Raw genomic sequence first — 23057 nt, 5'->3', positions numbered from 1 at the left:
CGAACCCGTGTCCCCTGCATCGGCAGGCGGACTCTTAACCACTGCACCACCAGGGAAGCCCCCCAACCTCTTTTATATGGAAAGTGGATATTAAAATATAGAGAAGTTTTGAACTGGAACAGACCATAGAAATCATTCCCTCCAACCTCTCTGTCCCTTCTTTCTTTTCCTTTCTTATGTTTACAGAAATGAGGAAAACAAGTCACTTGAGAGCTTACACATGTGGCCAGGGTTTTACACCTGGTTGGTTAAAGGCCAAGCAGAGCCTAAGAACCAGCTCCCCTGTGGCCTAAACAAGGCTCTTTGTACCACACACCCACGGTGGCCCACGTAGACCATAAGAGGCAAGTGTTAAATGAGTTGGTACGGAAAGTAAGTGTTGCAAAAGTTCAAAAGAAAAGATAAAATGACTGAAAAACGTTACATGCAAAAGGAAACGTTCAAAATGGATTTGATTAATATGATTAATGATAAGATTAACAATTATCAAAGCTATAAATAATATTCTGCTGGAAAAGTTTCTACAAGCCATACATCTTTCTTTTTGCCTTGAATTAGGCATTAAATTTGTATTTTTAAAAATATTTATTCTTTCCCACAGTTAAGATAGCTACACTGAATCTTCTTCCATTTTTTTATATTCTATGTGATTTCAGGTTTCATTTGTGACACCTCGGTTGTATGCTAAAAATATCTCAGCATATAAAAGCTTAAGCACATAGTTGGAAGACAGCAGATAGAAAAGAGTTTCTATTTAGTGAAAGTGTTTCTCACTCTGGGGAAGAGGATAAAAAAGGGCCACTAACAAATTTAAAAGTATTTCTAAATGGAATATTTTTTCATACTTTTCAAATGCATTCTGGGAAGACATTGAAATGTATACTTTAGGCAAGTATTATGCTAATGTGGAATACTTATTATGTAGGTCAACTTGCATTTTTTTTCCAGCATTTAATTTTTGTTACAAAAAAGACCATATAGTTGACCCTTAGCGGACCAAGGCCATTATTCTTAGTCGCAGTAGCTATAGCTTTCCCTGTTCTGCTCCTGAATAACTAGTGAGAGACATAGCTGACTGTTGCACCTGGTGTTCCCTTAAATTGTCAAATAAAAATTAGATGAGTGACATTGCCTGTCCTCAACCCAGATTTACTGGATCAATATCTCCAGGGGAAAAGTCTAAAAATCTGTATTTTTAATGAGTGTTTCAGTTGATTCTTGATCTTACTAATTTGGGAGACACGACTTTAGCACAAGTTCCCATTTACAAGCTACCAGAACAACATTTGAGGATAGAGGACTTCTTTGTGGTCTATTGCTTTGAGAAGCAGCAGTGAGCAAAAATGTGGGCTAATGTGCTACAACAGTAGCCTTACTAGGGTGAGGTAGACTGATCAGCTTAGAAATGGGCGTGTTATGTCAACGCTATTTGAAGAATGGGAAGAAGGGAGGGAGAAATGTGAAGGTTAAATAGATGGATTTACATATCCCATATTTAATGTCTTCTCCAACAAAACCAAATAAAACTTACCATTTTTGACTATTTAATCAAGAAAATTAATCAAGATAGGTCACCTCCAGATGTCAGAGCATAATATCAGATTCTGATTTGGTGCTCAAAAATGTGGTTCAGTTGCTAGTCATCCACATACAGCTTTGTTTTTTTTTGTAAATGAATGTAGAATATATGTAGACTTTGATATAAATAAATATGGGCCCACATGCCTAATGGCACCTGGGTAATGCTGATAAAATACAAGTATAATAAACAATATGACAAAGATGAATTCTATATTTACAAAGCTAAGAGAAAATTCATAAGCCAACATTTATTGAACACCCCTGAGGTATGTGCTAAGAGTCATAAGAAACCATGCATGTTTAAATCTCCTGCCAGACAAGGGCATAGATAAGCAAACCAATGTACAGTGTGTTGGAGAGCTGGGATAGAGATTTGTCCTGCCTCTGTTCTCCTGTGGTCCAGGTACCCAAGATGGAGGGTCAGGTATGGCTCCTGGAGGAGCCAACTCTCTCTCCACACACACACCCTTTAAAAAACTTTCGATCTAAATAGAAATACATACAGAAAAGTATGCAAGTCCTAAGGGTGTAGCTTGATGAATGTACACAAAGTCAACCCACCCATGTAACCATCACTCAGATCTAGAACATTCCCAGTGCCTAAAAGCCCCATCATTTACCCCAATCAATAATCCTTCCTTCTCCAAGGGTAACCACCACTGCAACTTCTAACACCATAAGTTAGTTTTGCCTTTTTTTGAACTTCAACTAAATTAAATTGCTCCACGTATATTTTTTGTGTCTGACTTCTTTCACTCAACAGTATGTTTTTGTGAGGTGCATCCACATTGCTGCCTATAGCAATAATTCATTAATTCTCACTGCTGTATAGTATTTTCTTTTGCAAGTATGCCACAGTTTATTTCATTTTCGTGTTGATGGTCACGGGTTATTTCTAGTGTGAGGTTACTGCAACAAATTATGCTGATCATAAATATTCTTGTACATGTCTTTTAATGTATATGTGCAGGAATTTCTGTTGAGTACAAGTCTATAAGAGAAATTGCTAGGTCATAGGTTATGCTTATATTCAACAAATTATAAACAATTTTCCAACATGGTTGTACCTATTTCATTCGCACCAGCAGTATGAGTCTCATTGCTCTACATCCTCATCAAACCTTGACATTTTCAATCTTTACTTTTAGCTATTTGGTTGGACATGCAGTGATACCCTGTTGCGACTTTTAAGTTGCATTTTCCTGATTATTAACAAGTTACACTATCTTTCCATATATTTATTGGCCATTTGAACATCTTATTTTATGAAGTATCTGTTCAAGTTTCTGGCCCTTGAACTGATTCTGAGAAGGTGAGTAGACATTAGGCATAAGGCAGTTGGAAGGGCATGTCAGCCAGAGGGAACAGCATGTGCAAATTAATGATCTGCCCTGAGCATGGGAGTAAATGGACAGATGGTGGGAAATCAGCCACTAAAATGCTAAACTTAATCAGAGACTATGAAGTGATGACAGCAACATTGCAGAGATCAAAGTGAAACAGCACTAAAGAAGTAGAGGCAGTCCCATGCTGTACTACTTAGTGGATTCTGAGAAATGTGTGATGATCAAATATCTGAAAGTTGAGCAAAGCTCATATACTGGAAGGACAATTCAGTTTCCAATGACCTAAAAGGTAGTGTTTGTAAATGCCTGTTAATGCTTGTGGTACAGTTTTCCTTCTGGCCTAGGTAACCAGGTGGGTAGATGAGCGTCTCCTAGGGATGTCAGGGGAGGCTATTGTTAGCAAGTTGCACTTTAGCCATTGTTGGTTACTCCAGTTGAGCCCATTACATACTTCGTGTGGGCCCACTTCTGTTCTCCATCCTTTCTGGCAGCTTCCATTCTTTAAACTACTCCCTAAAGCAGCCCTAACCTGGAAGGGGAAGAGGAACAAGGTCTCTGTTTCCCTTACAACAGCAATGTGAGCTAATTTAGAGCCTTGGCCAGTCCCTCAGCATGTGCCCACCTAGGGAGTGTCCTGGCCAGCTGCACCCCTTTGAGAGGGGTCACCAAAAACACTTCTTGTAAAGCACCCAGGTATTTCATGGAAGTCGGACCTTCCCCAACAGCAATAGCAGTCAGGCAGGGCCACCACACAGTAATTTCAAATTGCCAGAGGAAGAGTGACAGACTGAATTCAGTTTATGAATTGTGAGGATGGGGTGGAGTCATTGTCTAATGGGCAAAAATGTGGGCTCTGTAAAAGTAGTAGGTTATCTTCAGGAAGAAATGAATGTCAACAGAAATGCTTTGACCTACTTGCCTATTCATTAGTGAGCAGCTCTGTTTTGTTGAGGGCCCTTATCTATGTTGTCACATTTCTGTCACCGTGAGCAACACAAGGGTATGGCCTGGTACAAGCAGGCTCATCACACAAAAACAGACACCCTTGGCTCTAGAATCTCCACAAATTTCCCGACAAAATATCCCCCTTGACAGAATAGTGACCCTCCTGAGCCATCTGTAGATGGTCTACCATGAAGCGAGGGTAGTCTTCAGCCTCCAGGAGACAAAGTTTCCACCCAGACACCCAGAAACTGAAGCAATCAGATCTGGCTTGCATAAAGGAACTTTTTTCTGGGTCATTCAAAGAATTACAAGTAGTTTCCAGCCTTTTAGATTTAATGGAGTAGTAAATTTTCAGAAAAGATTTTAGTGACCCCTATAAAGTTGCCGACTTCTTATTTTTCAAGTAAGGACTGTGATTGTGGGTTCTGTGAAGTTGTATTTAATAGTCATAGCTGTCATTTGTCATCTACTATACGCAAGGCTCTGTGCTTGGTACTTTTCCAGAAATACCTCTTTTGATCTTCACAATGTCCCTGCAAGATATGTATTATCTTCATATTACAGATGGAGAGGCTCAGAGAGGGTAGGTAAATTACCTGATGCCACACAGCTAGTTGATGGCACAGCCCTGGTTTTTAAGCCAGGTCTATCTGATTCCGAAGCCTATGTCTTTCTCATTTTACTGTTTATCACGTCTGAAATATGTGTATATTATTCAGATATGATTTTTAATATCTGGTGTTCTGATGAGATGATAAGATGGTCAGAAATTAAAATTGAGTTTTGTCTTTGTAGAGAGATTTGGGCTTCCAGGAAAAGTCTTAAAAGCTTTTTTTTTTTCTAGTTGGCCTACTTCAGTTTACTCAGTGTTTCTCTAATAGATGTGAAAATTCCCTAAAAGCTAAAGAGACTGTTTCTATCTGACACTGTGACACGATCTTATGTAAACATGTAGATATACATTTGGTCTGAGATGGTGAGGAATGTAGCTTCTTTAAACCTGTTCTGCTCAAATGTGACTTGAAATAGGTTGTCACAAAATAAGGCTTATAAGAGTATTTCAATGTTCACTGATCATTAATGATTTGGCTTTTAAAGTGAGTAGCTCCTAGTGGGAAAGATTGTCTTACAGAATTAAACTTATTGACCACATAAACAGGAAAGAGAACCCTACCCCAGTCCCCTGTTTGACCAGAAAAAAAGAAGACAAAGGAATAGATTGGGTTGGCATTTGCTAAGATTATCAAGGTCTCTTTGGGCTAAATTGTATTCTCTCTAAATTTGTACGTTGAAGCCCTAACTCTCCAGTACCTCATAATATGACTGTATTTGGAGATAGGGCCTTTAACTTAACTCAGTTCAAGGTTAAGTGAGGTCATATGGGTGGGCCCTAATCCAATCTGAATGGAGTCTTTATAAAAGAGGGAGAGACTCCCACGGATGCTCGTCCACAGAGGAAAGTCTGTCTGCAAGCCAAGGAGAAACCAACCCTGCTGACACCTTGGTCTTGGACTTCCAGTCTGCAGAACTGTGAGAAAATAAATTTGTTGTTTAAGCCACCCAGACTGTGGCATTTAGTTATGGCAGCCCTAGCAAACAAATACAAGAGGAATTACGTATTCGGCATGAGCTGACCCCCTCCCTGCCCCTCATGCCAAGACAGCCAGTTAAGAGAGATATCAGTAGAACATAGATGAGCTTTTATTATCCAGCAAAGATGGTTTACAATGAGACTGAGGATCAGCTAGGGGAAAGGTTTTCCTGAGAGCAGAAGGAAAGTGAGTATCAAATAGTGATTTTTTAATAATCAAACTACTGACAGCTATCAGGGAGGTGTGTGTGTTTCTCTCCTTTTTGCTATATAATGTACCTTATAATAATAATATTTTTACGATTATTTATCCAGTGATTGCTCACTTCTTCCCTTAGTTAACAGCTAACAATTTATGAAAGGATTTTATTGGCTAGAGCACTGGCTAACAGTGTGCTCTGGTCAATAAAACTGGTTTTCTGCTGTTTCACCTGGGCTTGAATCTTGTCCCAGCCACTTCCTAGCTCTGTGATTTTGGGCAAATTATTTACCCTCCTGTGCCTCAGTTTCTTTATCAGTAAAATAGAGATAATAGTACCTTCTCCGAAGGGTTGTGTGAGAATTAAACAAATTAACATATGTAAAAACATATGTAAAGTGCTTGGAAGGATGCCTGCCATATAGTAAGTACCTAATAAATGTTAGCGATTATTATTTTAACTTGGGCTTTTTCTCTGCATATGAATAACTGTTAGCACATGGTTTCACCAAGATATCTGGCCACCAGGTGCCAGCCCCCCTGAAATAACCAGCATAGTATTAAAGATGAATGAACAGCCTGAAGAACAGTAGCTACTAAATCTCAGTGTTTAGCATCATCTAGGAGGCTGACAAAACTACAGATTCCTGGAACCTGTCCCCAGCGGTTCTGATTCACTAAGTTGGGATAGAGCCCCAGAAATCTGTCTTTTTAATAGGCGCCTTAGGTAATTCTAACATGTGGTTGCCAGAATACCCATTAAATACTAATCCAAAGGAATTTCTTCTATATTCAAAGCTATTAAATTATGGTAAACTTACTAATCATGAATCTATAATAATTTTCATTTAGAGTATTTGAAATGTTTAAATAAAGCCAACTTAGGTCAATAACGCATATATAAACTTTTAAAAAAATTTTATTTATTTCTATTTATTTATTATTATTTTTGGCTGTGTTGGATCTTCACTGCTGTGCGTGGCTTTCTCTAGTTGCAGCGAGCGTGGGCTTCTCATTGCTGTGGCTTCTCTCGTTGCGGAGCACGGGCTGTAGAGTACACGGGCTTCAGTAGATGTGGCGCATGGGCTCTAGAGTGCAGGCTCAGTAGTTGTGGCTCACGGGCTTAGTCGCTCCCCCGCATGTGGGATTGTCCCAGACCAGGGCTCGAACCCGTGTCCCCTGCATTGGCAGGCGGATTCTTAACCACTGCACCACCAGGGAAGCCCAATAACGCATATATAAACTTGTTTTTAAAAATCATCTGAATGATAATTTCCATGAGTGTTAATACAAGCTATTAATAAACTCGAAGAAATTCTGTATTGGATGTAGCCCTCAGTTTCTCTCAAGTTGAGTCCTTCAAAGTGAGGGCAGATTGTCCATTATGCCCCTGAGTGTTGTGGCCTGGCTGAGTGAATTGAATTGAGGACAGATGGAGAAAGAGATATGGAAGCAGCTTACAGGGAGAAGCACAGAGGACTGTGGCTCATTCATTTGGAGGAAACAGTCCATTCAGCCAGAAAGTAGCAGGCTAGCTATGCAAATTAGTTAGAAAGTCTTGCATGTACATGTTGATAGCTGTGAGAGATTTTTTTTTAGGGGGTTAGGACCCTGGAGCTAGAGAAGTTCTGGGTTCTATAGGATGGCTGGAGAAAGCCTGGTCCTAAGCTGAAACTGCGTGTTCAACCTGGAGCTTGACAAGACACCGTAGTGTTTTCTAGGTTCAGAATAAAAGGTGATTAAGGTTGAGTGCTGGGATAACTTTGGAACTGAAAAATCTGATTTACTGTGTTATGATGAATTCTTAAAATCTGTGCACCTGTTAATTACAGGACTAAAGTTTAGAGCTGCTATTTTTTTCCCCCATTGGTCAAGTTGCTGTGCTCAGGTGAAGTGAGAATGGTCATTATTGAGGAAATAAAGGTCAGGTTCAAAGGTGAGAAACTCCAGATCTCTGGGCAGCTGTATAGAAACTTATCAGGACTAAGTTGGTGAGTTTTCCGTGTGAGAAGGGTGGTGGTGTTGCCTGGAGATTGTAGCCTGTGTGAGTAACTCACCTGAGTGTTCTGAGGGCGTCATAGGGAGAGATTCTTGGTTATCCAATGGTGTGGTGGTACGGTGTTTCTTTTACCAAAAAAAAAAAAAAATTGACTTTAACAAAGTTGAGTAAAATAGACAATACTGGTATTGTTAATTTAGGAAGTTTTCAAACTGGGCTCCTTAAAATCTTCATGGTGCTTTTAAGATAAAAAGCTGCTTAGGTACTTAGGTTCAATTAGATTCTTAGGTACTTAGGTTCAATTGATTCTTTTTCCTTTACTTACAATAACCTCATAACATGTACCAAGATATCAAAATAATCAAAGTTATTGAATTTATACACTTGGAGCTTCTGTATTCTACTGATATGTATCCATGTGTGTATACATTATATATAACTTATAATTTAGAGCATACAGATACCATAAATTGTTTCTAAGTCAAAGTGCCTCAGCTGTATTAATATAACCATTTTTCTTAATGTTGAGGTTTAAGTCAACCAAAGTGAATTTTTTTTTAACATATTATTCAATCCTTGGGGGGAAAAGGCATTTAGGTAGGCAGCTGTTTTTGTTTAATTTTTAACTCTATCATCTCTACTACCTGATGTTTATGTTGTCACTACAGTACCACTTTGTTTGGACAGTTATCTCCAGGAATTGAGGAATTCTTGTCCTTTGTGCTTAATTGTTCCAAGATATTTTAAAATATAATTTCTTATTAGAAAAGCAGTATATATTTATTGTAGAATATTTGAAAATTATAGAAAAGCATAATGAAAAAAATCCTCCACAATTCTAGTACCCAGTGATAATTACCATTAAACGTCTGTTTATCATTAAAACATCACCTACTGGCCTTTCAAGCTCTCTATATGTATAAACAGAGTGCATGTGTGTATAAACACAAATTAGGAGCACACTATGATACTATATATACATTTAATATTGTAACATTAACATATCCCTATTAAATATTCTTCAAAAATATTATTTTAAGAACTACATTGTAGTCTATCTTACATTGCACCAATGTTTAAGATTATTTTTAACTTTTTGCTGCTGTCAATAATACTAATCCTTCTTCTGTGGAAATATTTTAACACAACTGTGACTTAACACAAAATAGGGCCAGATTGGAGTTACTGGCTAAAGGTAATAACATTTCTAAGGATCTTGATACATTTTTCTCAAATTGCCCTGTGGAAACCCACTTCTTTGCACGCCCATTAGCAGAGTATCAGCACCTGTTTCACCACACCTGCAAGAATGAAAATTAACTTTAAAACCAGTTTTGTCCATCTAATAGTGAAGTAGGATGTTTCATTGTTTTTATTAACTTTCCTTTTATTACTATTGAGGTTGGACATATTTTCTTAGGGTGGTTGACCCATAATCTTAAGAAAATAGCATATATTGTTTAAAGCAGACCTGATTAAGACAAAACAGCTATAACAATTCACAATTAACTCCATTGCATTGACATCTTCATTGTTGTACTAATTCTCAGCCTCCTAGAGTCCATTAAAGGAACTTCTTTATTTTATTTTATTTTATTTTATTTTTTAGATCTATTTTATTTATTTATTTATTTTACATCTTTATTGGAGTATAATTGCTTTACAATGGTGTGTTAGTTTCTGCTTTATAACAAAGTGAATCAGTTATACATATACATATGTTCCCATAAAGAGCATGAGCTTCTGTGTGAGCCCTGCCAGTTAGTCTTGTGTAACCCTCAACAAGTTGCTTAACTTCTCTAAGCTTCAGTTTCCTTGACTGTAAAGCAGGGCTGATAATCCTCACAATAATTCTCACAATACTGAGATAGGAATTATTAAAGCATTCAGTAAAATGCAGCTACTATTGAAACTGAGAAATGTTTCTCTCCTAATTACCTGATAGATATGTCAAGGTGTGGTAGCATGCCTCTTAGAAGCCAGAAATTTTCAAGTCCCAACAAGTTGCATGTTTGAATTCACTTTATTATTTAAACTTGGTAGAAGAGCAGCACAGCTAGTGGGACGTTTTTAATAGAAAAAAAAAAAGGTGGTTGCGGTTGGGAGATCACCTGGATTGCTAGCCCAGTGTGACCCCAGAGTCCTGCAGGACACAAACATGCTTGCTGGTGTGCTTGGTACTTTAGAAAGTTGCCCCCAAACTGATGGGATAAACGGGCTTTCACTTCTTCCTTCTTCCTTTGGGGGAAAGGGTGAAAGAAAGAGCACTACTTTAATAATGATGTTGCTAAGCTTGTGTGCTCATTCGAAGGTCATTACGTGAACTTGGCTTTTCCTTTAACTTAACATTGTGCTCATGTATCCACCTGCCTATTGGTCTAGGGTTTTATAAATATAATGTAGATTCTCATTCAAATTCTTTCTTTCACTGAGGATTCAGTTCTTTGCATAATGGATTTGAGACTATAAATCTTTTGATCTTTAAAAATAAGTTTCAATTTTTAGATGATATCTAGTCTTCCACACGGAGGATGCGACTGTGATCTATAGTAGCTGTTCAGCCATGCTGACCGGTTGACTGACAGATGGGTTGTTAGCAGTGCTGAGGCACCCTGACATCACTCTCTGAACTGCTTTCTCTTTCACATTCTTGTACTTTTCCAGCTGACGGCCCGGAGGGTGGGTGCCGATTCCACCAGACGCTGCAACTGAAAAGCCAGGTTCAGAAATGTCAGGTATCCTCCGGGAGCTGCTCTGTGTCTCTGAGAAAGCTGCCAACATTGCCCGGGCGTGCAGGCAACAGGAAGCCCTCTTCCAGCTGCTGATAGAAGAAAAGAAAGAGGGAGATAAGAACAAGAAGTTTGCAGTTGATTTCAAGACCCTGGCTGATGTACTGGTACAGGAAGTTATAAAACAGAATATGGAGAACAAGGTAAGAAAGGGCCCAGCCAATGTAATTGCAAAATATTTGCCCCTGTGGTTTTTCCCCTCTATAGAATAGCATCCTTTCTCCTCGCCACCCCTGCCCCCATTACTGACACCTTGGAGTCTAATAAACAACTTGGGTTTTTCCCCTTGTTTTGACTACAATATTACCAAAATGTGTGCTGCAGAAAAAAATTTTAAATACAGAAAAATAAGAATCCTCTTAATCCTACCACTAGAGAAAACCACAGCTGTTTTGCTAAATATTGTTAGAATATTTTCCTTCTGTGTGTGTACATGGCACATACAATTTATTTCAAAAGAATGAGAACATACTGTTTTATAACTTTTGTTTTAACTTGATATATTAAGTCCCACCTTTTGACATAATCATTTATCTAATGGTTGCCACAGTTATGGTCTCATAGAGTCCTGGAGACTTAAAGTCTCCCTTTATTTGAGTAGGAAAACATTGTTTATAACTAACAATGATTGTAATTCTGGGTCTTTTAAGCTGACTGGGGAAAAGAAATTATATTCATAAGTAGTAATAAGAAACAGTAACATTGGCAGACACTTATAAATGCTTACTATGAGCCAGGTACTCTTCTAAGGGCTTTAAATATATTAATTTAATCATAACAATTTTTATGAGGTAAGAACAATTATTTCATTGTAATGGATGGGAAAAGGGAGACACAGAGAGGTTAAATAACTTGCCTAAGGTTGCACAGCAAGTGAATGGCAGGGCTGGTTTTTGAACCCAGGCTGACTGAGTCTGTGCTCTTTGCAATACTATATTGCCTTTTATATGGTAATCTAATAATTTCTTTTCTTTTAGGTTTGGGAGGATAGAATTTTATGTCGGAAAGCCCTACAAAATATTAGAATCGTTTCTATGAAATTCTCAAAATATTAGGAATCATTTAGAATCATTTAAGTGAATTCTTGACCACAGGCAGGAAGAGAGAATAAATGACCCCTTGAAATTTCTACAAACTGTACTTTTTCATGTCCTATAATATCTGGCTCCAATAAACTAAAAAGGAAGCAAATTTATTTTTGTTACTGATCAAGAGCTGGGTGGAAGGGATGGTTGAGCAACTGGATTAGAAATGTATCAACGTTAAGTTCTGTGGGCTAATATTTGCCCCAGAGCGTTATAACAAGTTCAGGCAGTTGTTCATTCATGAAGTATATGCCAGGACTTATGAACACATAAATGATATTGGCTTGTATAAAATAGTTTCATGACTCTCCTATACTGTAGCCTCAGAAAGCATTTCTAGGCAGGTTGTGGGAGACTGGAGCTTCAGCCCTGGATGAATTGATAAATCGGCTCAGTGCCAGCCCGTGTTGATTTGCATTGTCCTTTTTTTTTTTTAATTTAATTTTATTTATTTATTTTTGGCTGCGTTGGGTCTTCGTTGCTGTGCACGGGCTTTTCTCTAGTTGCGGTGAGCGGGGGCTACTCTTCATTGCAGTGCGTGGGCTTCTCGTTGCAGTGGCTTCTCTTGTTGCGGAGCACGAGCTCTAGGCTCGCGGGCTTCAGTAGTTGTGGCACGTGGGCTCTAGAGCGCAGGCTCAGTAGTTGTGGCACACAGGCTTCATTGCTCCGAGGCATGTGGGATCTTCCCGGACCAGGGCTCCTGAGAATCTTCCTGGACCAGGGCTCGAACCCATGTCCCCTGCACTGGCAGGCGGATTCTTAACCACTGCACCAACAGGGAAGTCCCGACTTGCTTTGTTTTTTAAAAGAGTTAAAAATAACAAGTAGTTCTGGGCATTATTAAAGCTACTGGCCATCTGTGAATAACTGAGCTCAAATATTTGAAGCATTTCCTTGCTTTTATTGCTTGAGAACCATACTCATATCATAATTCAGCACATATTTTGAGAGAAATTATCTTTAGTGCAGAGAAAATCAGAAGCAAAATGTGTCTGAAAGCTTCCTGGTCATACAGAGATGAGAGAAAATTCCTATTTAGCTTTTTTTTTTTTTAATTCTATATTGGCACATAAATCGTTGGCAAATAAAATAATTCCCCTTTTTTGCTATATCACCTTTCTAGCCTGATGGCTAATGATACCTCCAACAGGTACAGAAAACACACCTGAAAATGAAAACAAAATCAAATGTTATCCTCTGATACCTTCTATCCAGTCTCAAGTAATCATCTCAGGTACTTGGTCAATAACATTAACTTGTATAAGCTACTTAGGTACTGTTTAGGAGCAACAGTTAAAACATCTCCTTTGCAAACATTCTAGCTCTATGGCCCTTAACTAGAAGGATGAAGTTTCTAGAAGTACTTCTGCAGACTCAACAGAACATAAGGAAACCAGACTTCTACCATGATTTGGACTTTCTAAAGGGGCAAAGGAGCAGGGAACTATTAGAAAACTAAGTACTGAACCAAGCTGACTTCACTTTTTATACTTGTTATACTTGGATTGATTTCTGGAATTGTAAATTTCAGATCTAATTGTGCTATTTAATTTGAAGTATAAAATGAAAATCTGTTTAGAATTGAACATAAATGTGGGATTTTTTTTCCCCTTTATTGTTGTATTTTTGTCATACTCTGAATCATTCAGTTTCCAGGCTTGGGGAAAAAAATTTTTGGAGAAGAATCCAATGAGTTTACAAATGATTTGGGTAAGTATAAAAGTCTTAATGTATTTTTATAACTTAATTATCATATGGTATTTTTATTTTCAACTTACATCATGAAGTAAATGGATGTTTGGAGGCCTTTCATGTAAATACATATTTGAATGTTAAGCTTCATTCAGTACTTCAGAATATCATGCCATTTACCATAGGGAGATGTGGCATCTTAGGATTATTTAGCAAGTCCACATGTATTATTCTAGATATAAATCTGTAGCATTTGAATAACATATGATTTAACCTTTGGGAAAGTTGCCTGGCCCTTTGGGAATCTGATGGAAGTTATAGATGCCCCCAGAAAGATGCACATCTACACAGTTTTACAGGCAATTTCAAGTCCAAGTAAACCCATTTGTGGACCTCCTAGGGAGTCCATAGACCTTGGCTGAGAATGTATAGGAGGCCCTGTCCCTGAAATCACCTCATGGCTTCTCTGGTCTCAGAACCTCTGTAAAGGGAGTTGGACAACCAAAAAGTTTCCTTTTACCACCAAGTTTTAACTCTTATTTATTAGTTTCCTGTGGACCAAATTCTCCTTTGATGGACCGCCAGTTCCCTTGGGGTAGAGAGGAAAATATCAAAATCGCTGATCCTTTTTAGAGAAACAAACTTTTTAGTTGTCTGGGTTTTTGTTTGTTTAATGGTAGAAGATTAAAATAGTGAACTTTAAACACTGATCATGTGACAAATAGTTAAACATCTAGAGGCATGTTTACAAAGAAAAATAATTTCTGAATTAACTCTGGAGAAAAATTTGTCTCCTTCATGGGCAGTGTATTAAAATGCACTTAATTCTATGACACTCAGTAAGAAGAAAGAAAAATCTCATTTAAACTTAAGATTAAAAAAACCACTTGTACAGGAATAAAGACGCAGTTGTAGAGAATGGACTTGAGGACATGGAGAGGGGGAAGGGTAAGCTGGGATGAAGTGAGAGAGTAGCACTGACATATAGACACTACCAAATGTAAAACAGATAGCTAGTGGGAAGCAGCCGCATAGCACAGGGAGATCAGCTCGGTGCTTTGTGACCACCTGGAGGGGTGGGATAGGGAGGGTGGGAGGGAGGGAGACGCAAGAGGGAAGAGATATGGGAACATATGTGTATGTATAACTGATTCACTTTGTTATAAAGCAGAAACTAACACACCACTGTAAAGCAATTATACTCCAATAAGGATGTTAAAAAAAAACACCTGTGACTAACCCGTAAGAAATCCTACACTTAAAATCCTGTTTGACTACTTCATAAACAGTTGTTTTAATATTTCATTTATGTATCTAGAATTATAGGGGCAAAAAGGCATTCCACGTTCATTTTCCTTAGAACTGAAGGAGAGAATGGGTTTAGCAGAGAACCATGGCGAAGGGGAGAGGCTGGTGGAGGAGGTGAGGTGAGACACTGGAATTTCAAAGGAAGGAGTTTGGATTTTCCTCTAAGCATGATCAGAATTCAGTGGCAAATTTTAAGCAAAGGAGAAATGTGATATGATTTGCTCCCTTGAATGATCCCATGACTTTTACTGAGTCTAGTGTAGGTGCTCAGCAAGTGGCAGTGATTAGCATTATTATTCCCCAACTTTAACAGTCTCATTTAATTGAATTGAACTACATGTAATTGACTGTTTCTTGCTGTTTCAGAATCATCATTGTAATAGACTCACACTGTGCTTCCCAAACTCTAAGGGTCACATGAATCACCTGGGGATCTTGTTAGAACTCAGTAGGTCGGGGATGGGGACTACAGTTCTGAATTTCTAACAAGTTCTCGGGTGATGCAAATGCTGCTGTTCTTGGAATGGCTAGGTTAGCTAGGAGTATTTGTCTATATACCACAAAATCTCCAAAGTGCCATGTTTTCTTAATTTAAAAAAAATTTATATTCTGCATTGCTGTGACTTTCTGTTGCTATTAACTTGCCTGTTTTTGCCAGCCTCTTTTCTTACTTTTGCGGGGGCTGGAAACCAGATTAAGCAAGGGTCTAAGAAGTGTCTTTGAAGTGATAGTAAAGCACCTGGACTTGGTAACTTGGGATTTCAATTGCAGAAACAACTTTGCTTACATGCTGATGTCCAGTGGTTTCACAGAGAGCTATTCTATGTATGTCATTTAGAGTCCTACAGCTTTACCACATTTAAAGATTCATGTACTTCATCTTGTGTTACTTTACTGAGCATAAACAATTTAGGGAGGTAGAAGCCCTTCCTTGTACTGATAAGAACTCCATTCTTTTCAATAACATATTCAAATGTGAATAGGGTGACCCACAGTATATTAAAAGTCAAAAGGCGAAAAATATAAAAGATTGATTATCAGGGACTCAGGGTTCTTAACTGGTCCATGAGCTCCCTTAAACTAGATACAAAAAACTGTGCATGTGCCCATGTGGACATTTTTCTGGAGAGTAGGTCCTTTGACACCTGGAATTCATTCCTCACTGTTAGGTACATGACTGACAACTGAGCAGCTATGACTTTATGAAGGCCACTGGGTGATTCTGGCAATCAACCAGGTTAGGAAACACTGGTATGGATATATTGCCCTCACCTAGTCTGAGGTGCCCTCACAGCTTTTTTTTAATTTTAATTTTTTTTTTTTTGCGGTATGTGGGCCTCTCACAGTTGTGGCCTCTCCCATTGCGGAGCACAGGCTCCGGATGTGCAGGCTCAGCGGCCATGGCTCATGGGCCCAGCCGCTCCGCGGCACGTGGGATCTTCCCGGACCGGGGCACGAACCCGTGTCCCCTGCATCAGCAGGCAGACTCTCAACCACTGCGCCACCAGGGAAGCCCCCTCACAGCTTTTGTTTCTTCCCACCCCTCTGTTGTTCTTTCTCCCCTGAAACTTGAGATGTAATGGTCTTTAGTTTGTCTTTACTCTAGGGGAAAAGATTATCATGAGACTGTGTCCAACAGAGGAAGAAACAGTAGATCTTCTCAACAAAGTCCTTAATGGTAACAAGTTGGCATCTGAAGCATTAGCCAAGGTTGTACATCAGGACGTTGTCTTTAGTGACCCAGCTCTGGATGCAATAGAGATCAACATTCCACAGGACACTTTGGGAGTTTGGGTGGATCCTATAGGTAAGTAGAGAGAGTGTTTGCTTTTGTTTATTTGCTTTCATTAGTAATCCTTTTGCAATAGAGATCAACATTCCACAGGACACTTTGGGAGTTTGGGTGGATCCTATAGGTAAGTAGAGAGAGTGTTTGCTTTTGTTTATTTTCTTTTATTAGTAATCCTTTTTTTTTTTTTTTTTGGTGGGGGGTTAGAAAAATAAAAATTGAGGGTATGGTTTAACTCTCCTAGGAGTTTTAAAAGTTTTGAATTTTTAAAATGATAAATGACTTTCACTGCCGTGGCCCGGGATCAATCCCTGGTCAGGGAACTGAGATCCCACAAGCCGTGCAGTGCAGCCAAAAAAAAGAAACGAAGAACTGAGGTGTGTGTTATATACATATATCTATCACATATATCTATAACATATGTGTGTGTGTACACACATACACACGCACACACTCAGGCATATATACAAAGCTGAATTAACTCATTTTTGAAAGACCTCAGGGGCCAGACTGCTAAATATGAGAGAAGAATGAAGTGATAGCAGCTATAACTAATTGAGCACACATGCCATTTTAAGAACACTCAGCACCAGCAGATTATTGCCATCTGGGAATGCTGTCCAGCTCATCAAATTTTTTTAAAAAAATCAAAATCCAGGTTTTTATGTGAGATCTCACAATTTAACCACTGGCTACTAATTCAGTTAAACAAGCAAACAATCAAAACCACTATACAGGCCAAGCAAAACACAGCTGAATGTGACTCTTAGCAGTCGTTTTGTGAGTCCTGTGTAAACCTTACCATTAATTTTGTGGTCATGATTATGGTAGTACCATAATGTATAGCTCATTGTTTAAAAAGTGTAGTCCTCTCTCAATGATGCTATTAATATAAAGCCCTAGGTATTAATCTTCGGAAGTCCCCCTTTTTCCCCTAACCTTCCTGGCATATTCTACCCAGTACAACTGTGACCAATCATGCTGAACAGGCAAACTCCCCCCACCCTCCCCATCCTACAAGCACATTAATAATGATAGAAATGCCTTTAGTCATCAGAGAATTAGAGAATATTCAGCCTATGGATAGTATATGCAAACTAAGAATGTTTTCCAGAATCTTTTATTGCTTGAAGGTAAATCAGCCTCAGTTAAGGTTTTTGAGGGACAGAAACCTTGTATTCTTGTTCTATCCTGAATTGATTCTGTTAGCCAGCTCTCTGGATCTTGTGCCTGGCACATCCTTAACTGGGCATTAACTCATTAGATGTTGGCAGTCAGCTGCTGGCATGTACAGTCTTTTAAGAAGAAACCTAGCTACTTGGCTTCTTTTTCTCAGGACTACCATCAATTTCTTCCTCTTGTACTGCCATCGTTGTCTCCTTCCTCCTAATTTGAGGGACGAAAACAAACAAACAAAAAGGTAATTCCACCCCTGACAGATTCCTGGAAGGAGGCTTTCCCATCCACCTTGGACTTGTCCTCTGATTAGTAAGAGCTCTAAGGAATCCCCTTGGTTATCCTGAGCTATTAGCTTTTAAATGATTCTGACATGTGATGGATATTTGAGTGCTTGTTATTTGCAAGGTGCTATGCTAGCTGCCATAGGAACTATAGACATGTCCTTTCTCTCCAAGACTATATAGTTGGGAAAATGAAACACAAGCAGTTAAAAGTGGAGTACAAGAGGTCAAAAAATAATTCAATATAAGTGGCACCCAAAGGTAAAAACTGATTGGTTACTATCTTAGTCAGTTTGGGCTGCTATAACAAGATACCATGGACTAGGTAGCTTTTAAACAACAGAAATTTATTTCTCACAGTTCCAGAGGCTGGGAAGTCCAATATCAAGGTGCCAGCATGATTAGGTGAGGTCTTTCTTCCTGATTCATAATTGGTACCTTTTCACTGTGTCCTCACATTCTGGAAGAGACTAAAGATCTCTCAGGAGCCTCTTTTGTAAGACACTAATTCTGTTCATGAGGGTTCCACACTGAGGACTTAAGTACCTTCCAGAGGCCCCACTTACTAATACCATCAACTTTTGTGGGTAAGAATTTTGGGGGGACATAAACATTCAGACCATAGCAGTTACCAAATTAGAAGAGAGAAACGATATAGTACAGGGTTTGTAGATGTATTCATCATCGTCTTCTAAATAATCATTTCAAATAATCCTAACAAATTTGCTTCATTTTTCAGATTCAACTTATCAGTATATAAAAGGTTCTGCTGACATTAAATCCAACCAAGGAATCTTCCCCAGTGGACTTCAGTGTGTCACTATTTTAATTGGTGTCTATGACATACAGACAGGGGTGCCCCTGATGGGAGTCATCAACCAACCTTTTGTATCACAAGACCTAAACACCCTCAGGTAAAAGATGAAAATTTTTGGTATATTATGGTTTTTAGAATTTAGAACCTCAGCTTTGCTTATTGTCAAGATGATCTTGACAATAAGCGTGACATTCCCATGACTCAGTAGATTTGGTATTCCTCCTAAAAATCTGCATGTTTGAATTAACGTTCTTTTTACTCTCAGCCCTGGGTCTCGCAGCAAAATGTGACAATGATCTAATGAAAAGCTGAGTAGGTACAGCCAGGGTTAGGACCTGGCTCTGGGGTGCTCTCCCGGTAGAACTGCCAGCATCACTTCCTTTTCTGCCTCCTCCCTCCTCAGGCTCCCCTGAACTCCTGTGCAGGGCAGAGTTGCTCTGATCCATGGCCCATGCTTGTGGGGCTCCAGGGCATGGCAGAGGCCAAGAAGAAGCAGCTTTTCTCCTGTGATTTCAGTATTTTATTGAAAAGGATAATATTTTTTTCCACTTGTATAGAACTGCATATTTTTTTATAAATTTATTTATTATTACTATTTTTTGGCTGCGTTGGGTCTTCGTTGCTGCGCGCAGGCTTTCTCTGGTTGCAGTGAGCGGGCTTCTCATTGCGGTGGCTTCTCTTGTTGTGGAGCGTGGGCTCTAGGCTTGCGGGCTCTAGGCGCACAGGCTTTGGTAGTTGCAGCATGCAGGCTCAGTAGTTGTGGCACGTGGGCTCAGTAGTTGTGGTATGCAGGCTCAGTAGTTGTGGCGCACAGGCTTAGTTGCTCCGCGGCATGTGGGATCTTCCTGGACCAGGGTTCAAACCCGTGTCCCTTGCACTGGCAGGTGGATTCTTAACCACTGCGCCACCAGGGAAGTCCTAGAACTACATATTTGTATTAAACTTTGACTTGCTTCAAGCAACTAAGAATTGTTTGTTCTTTAATAGTCATAAACTACACCTATGGAATTTTGATAGTTTTCTTCTAACCCTGCCTTCTTCCAAACTGAAAGTGTTTGTTGGCTTTAAAGGGTCGTTAAAAATTTAAAAATAAGTGGGACTGGATGCTGGCATAATCATGACCTAGAAATGGTTGACAAAGTAGTTAGTAGCATAGATCCTAGGGTGAGACTTCCTGGGTTTGAATATAGATTCTATCACTGATTTACATTCTTACACTTACATTCTGTAAGCCTGTTTCCATCTCTGTAAATAAACTATCCAGCATATATAGTAAGTTAAACATTGAGAAATGATAGGTGCTATTTTTGTTGTTGCCAAAAATAATGAGTCCATGTTTCTTGGTGTTAAAACCAAAGTGGAGCTAGTGAATTAGAGAATGAAAAGGCGTTACCAATTGAAGAAAAACTTAAGGATTGTGAAAGATTTGCAGATTGAAAAGATTATTTATCTGTTCATCTTTCCCCCCATTAAACTTCAAATGCCAAAAGTGGCAGTGAAACTTTGTGGGATTTCTGGCCTCCAGGAACAGAGCAAATATTTTAGCATTGTCCTAGATGGGTGTGATAATACAGAAAAACTGAAAGCATTCCTAACCAGCAACAGCACAGGCAGCAACACGCACGGGGAGTAACTTTTTTTTTCTTTTTTCGGTACGCGGGCCTCTCACTGTTGTGGCCTCTCCCGTTGCGGAGCACAGGCTCCGGACGTGCAGGCTCAGCGGCCAGGGCTCACAGGCCTAGCCGCTCTGCGGCATGTGGGATCTTCCCGGACCGGGGCACAAACCCGTGTCCCCTGCATCGGCAGGCGGACTGTCAACCACTGCGCCACCAGGGAAGCCCGGGAGTAACTTTTAGAAATGAATTAGCTACTTGGTATCCATTTCTAAGCTTAAGGACCTTGAGACCCGTTATGTTATATATTTTTCATATCATCAAGTTGGGAAGCCATATGAGCAATGAAAAACGAATGGGATAACCTACGGCCACAAACTGAATGTTCTCTTCCACAGGTGGAAAGGACAGTGCTACTGGGGCCTTTCTTACATGGGGACCAATATCCATTCATTTCTGCCTCCTGTCTCTACAAGAAACAGCAGTGAAACGCAGAGCCAAATGACCCAAAACCCCAGCTCTGAGGCAGAATGCTCCCACCCGTTCTCAGCTGTCATTAGTACCAGTGAAAAGGAGACCATCAAGGCCGCACTGTCACGTGTGTGTGGAGAGCGCATATTCCGGGCAGCTGGGGCTGGTTACAAGAGCCTCTGTGTTGTCCTCGGCCTTGTTGACATTTACATCTTCTCAGAAGATACCACGTTCAAGTGGGACTCTTGTGCTGCCCACGCCATCCTCAGGGCCATGGGTGGGGGAATGGTGGAATTAAAAGAGTGCTTGGAAAGAAACCCCAACTCGGGGCTTGACTTGCCACAGTTGGTGTACCACGTGGGAAACAGAGGCGCTGCTGGAGTGGACCAGTGGGCCAACAAGGGAGGACTAATCGCTTACAGATCAAAGAAGCAGCTGGAGACATTCCTGAGCCTCCTCCTCCGACACCTTGCACCTGTGGATGCACATACATAGACAAGCTCCATCCTCAGGGACTCGAAACCCAGCTGTGAACCTAGTTTCCACCTCTATCTTTTGAAGACAGCTTTGTCCTATCGACAGTCAAAGTTCACCTTCCTCTTTTGAGGAGCATTTTTCCATTATGTGTTCATAATGTTAATGTCAATAAATGACTGATATTCATGCTGCAGTTAAATGTGTGAGATTCTTAATAGTGGATTTTGTGCTATTAATGTTGCTTGAAACACTTCAATAAAATATTGAAGACAGGAAAGATTCCTGCTCAATTAGTAAACCTCTTCTAAACCTCTAAGAGATAAGTTAATGTCACTGAAGTATTAGGGAGAGCCAAGAGGGGGTTGAGCTTAGTTTTGTTTCCCTTCTGGAGGAAAAATCTGCAGCTTTAGTCTTTGGCAAAACATTTAGAACTGTGAATTTAGCCATGTTCATGTACTTTCAGCAGTATTATGTTTCTTAGAGGAATTAAAGCCTGGAGCACTGTGGGCTCCTTCCTACTCACATACCCTCTCATACACACACATTCTAGTATGCTCTCTCAAATTCATAATCTCATGTGCCCTCTCATTCAAATTCTCTCTAATCCTGTCTCTAATAATTCTCTCTAATACTCTCACATACACACTCCATTTCTGTTGGTAAGACAGAAGGGGATAGGGTAAAGAGGTTTCTGTAATTTTTGCATGTTTACTGCACTTCAAAAACCAGAGGTAGAGTTAAATATATACAGTCCTTGGACTACTAGAATCCCATGTTGAAAGTCCTCTGAGGCGGGTGGGACCACTTTTCCCATCCTGTTTATCAGCCCTGGTGAGGAGGTAGCGCCACCATCTGGAGGGATTAAGCTCTCACCTCTGACTTCTTTCGGCCTTGCGCCCACTCCAAGTAAACATACACCTGTTGATGGGAATGGAAGTTGGGGATTGTGATGGAGGGGTGTTCCAGAGAGTAGCCTGTTGGTCATGAAGATCAAGTGTCTTGTGCATCAGCCAGTGTGTTTTGCAGGAGACTGGCAGAGAGGTGAATCTGCCAGGTCGCCTAGATGGAAGGTGATAAAAAGAGAGCTCCCCCTGCACATCAATAAGAGCAGTCTCTGGGAAGCCAAGGGACCAAAGGATATGTTCTGGAGCATCCTGTTTTTCTACAATTACAAACAAATGAAAGTAAATCAAACTCTTTTTAATCACACAGCAGATTCAATGACTTATTTAGTGACAAGGTTATAGTTTTTAAAGTCCACACCTGCTTTGTGATTGTGGGTCCTCAAGCAGTTTATTCTTAACCACTAACAGTCTAATTTTAAAGGTTGATTTTTAAGTCATAGTGAGTTCATTCTTCACAAAACACATTAAAAACCAAAACCCAGAAACTAGTCCTGCTGCATGAAAGTCATCAGAATGGAGAAGTAGAATATGGTTCAAGAAAAAGCATTTGTTGTCCACATAAACATTTTTAGAATGTAACTGATCAGTAACATGCGGTGAAAAGTCATCTTCAATGTGATCTGAACAAGAAGTTTGTCAATTTATTGGGGGGGGGAAATTGGATAGAACAGAGAATCCAATATATTCTGTGAACATCTATTATACACATCCATTGTCAATCTTTGCCGGAAAGCTAAGGCCCTTCCTTAAGCATGTGTGTGCTGATTGGTCTGCACTGTTTTTCTTGCATAAACCACACCCATGGGAGTATGATCTCTGTTGCTGATTTCTTTAGAGGAAGAATTTTTAAATATTTGCCATGTAATCTGAGAACATAATCGTTCTGGATTTAAATTTTTTCTCTCCATTTTTACAGTTGTCTCATACTCAGTAAATTTTTAAGACTCATCGTTATTTTCTGAAGTCTTCAATTCTCTGTTTTAAAACTCA

General features: G+C 39.5%; 1 protein-coding gene across 2 annotated transcripts in view; it reads left to right on the top strand.

Annotated features, from left to right (window-relative positions):
• Positions 1–21429, top strand: part of INPP1 (inositol polyphosphate-1-phosphatase) — a 25881-nt gene extending 4452 nt beyond the window's left edge. For both annotated transcript variants that reach the window (XM_007464968.1, XM_007464969.1), the window contains exons 2-6: positions 10326–10593; positions 13185–13245; positions 16142–16342; positions 18524–18698; positions 20613–21429. In XM_007464968.1, the coding sequence (XP_007465030.1) occupies positions 10390–10593; positions 13185–13245; positions 16142–16342; positions 18524–18698; positions 20613–21180 (1209 nt within the window). In that variant the 5' untranslated portion in view covers positions 10326–10389 and the 3' untranslated portion in view covers positions 21181–21429. The remainder of the gene's footprint in view (positions 1–10325; positions 10594–13184; positions 13246–16141; positions 16343–18523; positions 18699–20612) is intronic.
• Positions 21430–23057: the final 1628 nt, after the last annotated feature.

This window comes from Lipotes vexillifer, unplaced genomic scaffold, assembly GCF_000442215.2.
Source record: "Lipotes vexillifer unplaced genomic scaffold, Lipotes_vexillifer_v1.1 scaffold903, whole genome shotgun sequence".
Classification (NCBI taxonomy): domain Eukaryota; kingdom Metazoa; phylum Chordata; class Mammalia; order Artiodactyla; family Lipotidae; genus Lipotes; species Lipotes vexillifer.
Note: the sequence above shows the minus strand (reverse complement) of the source record. Positions and strands in the feature narration are given on the sequence as shown.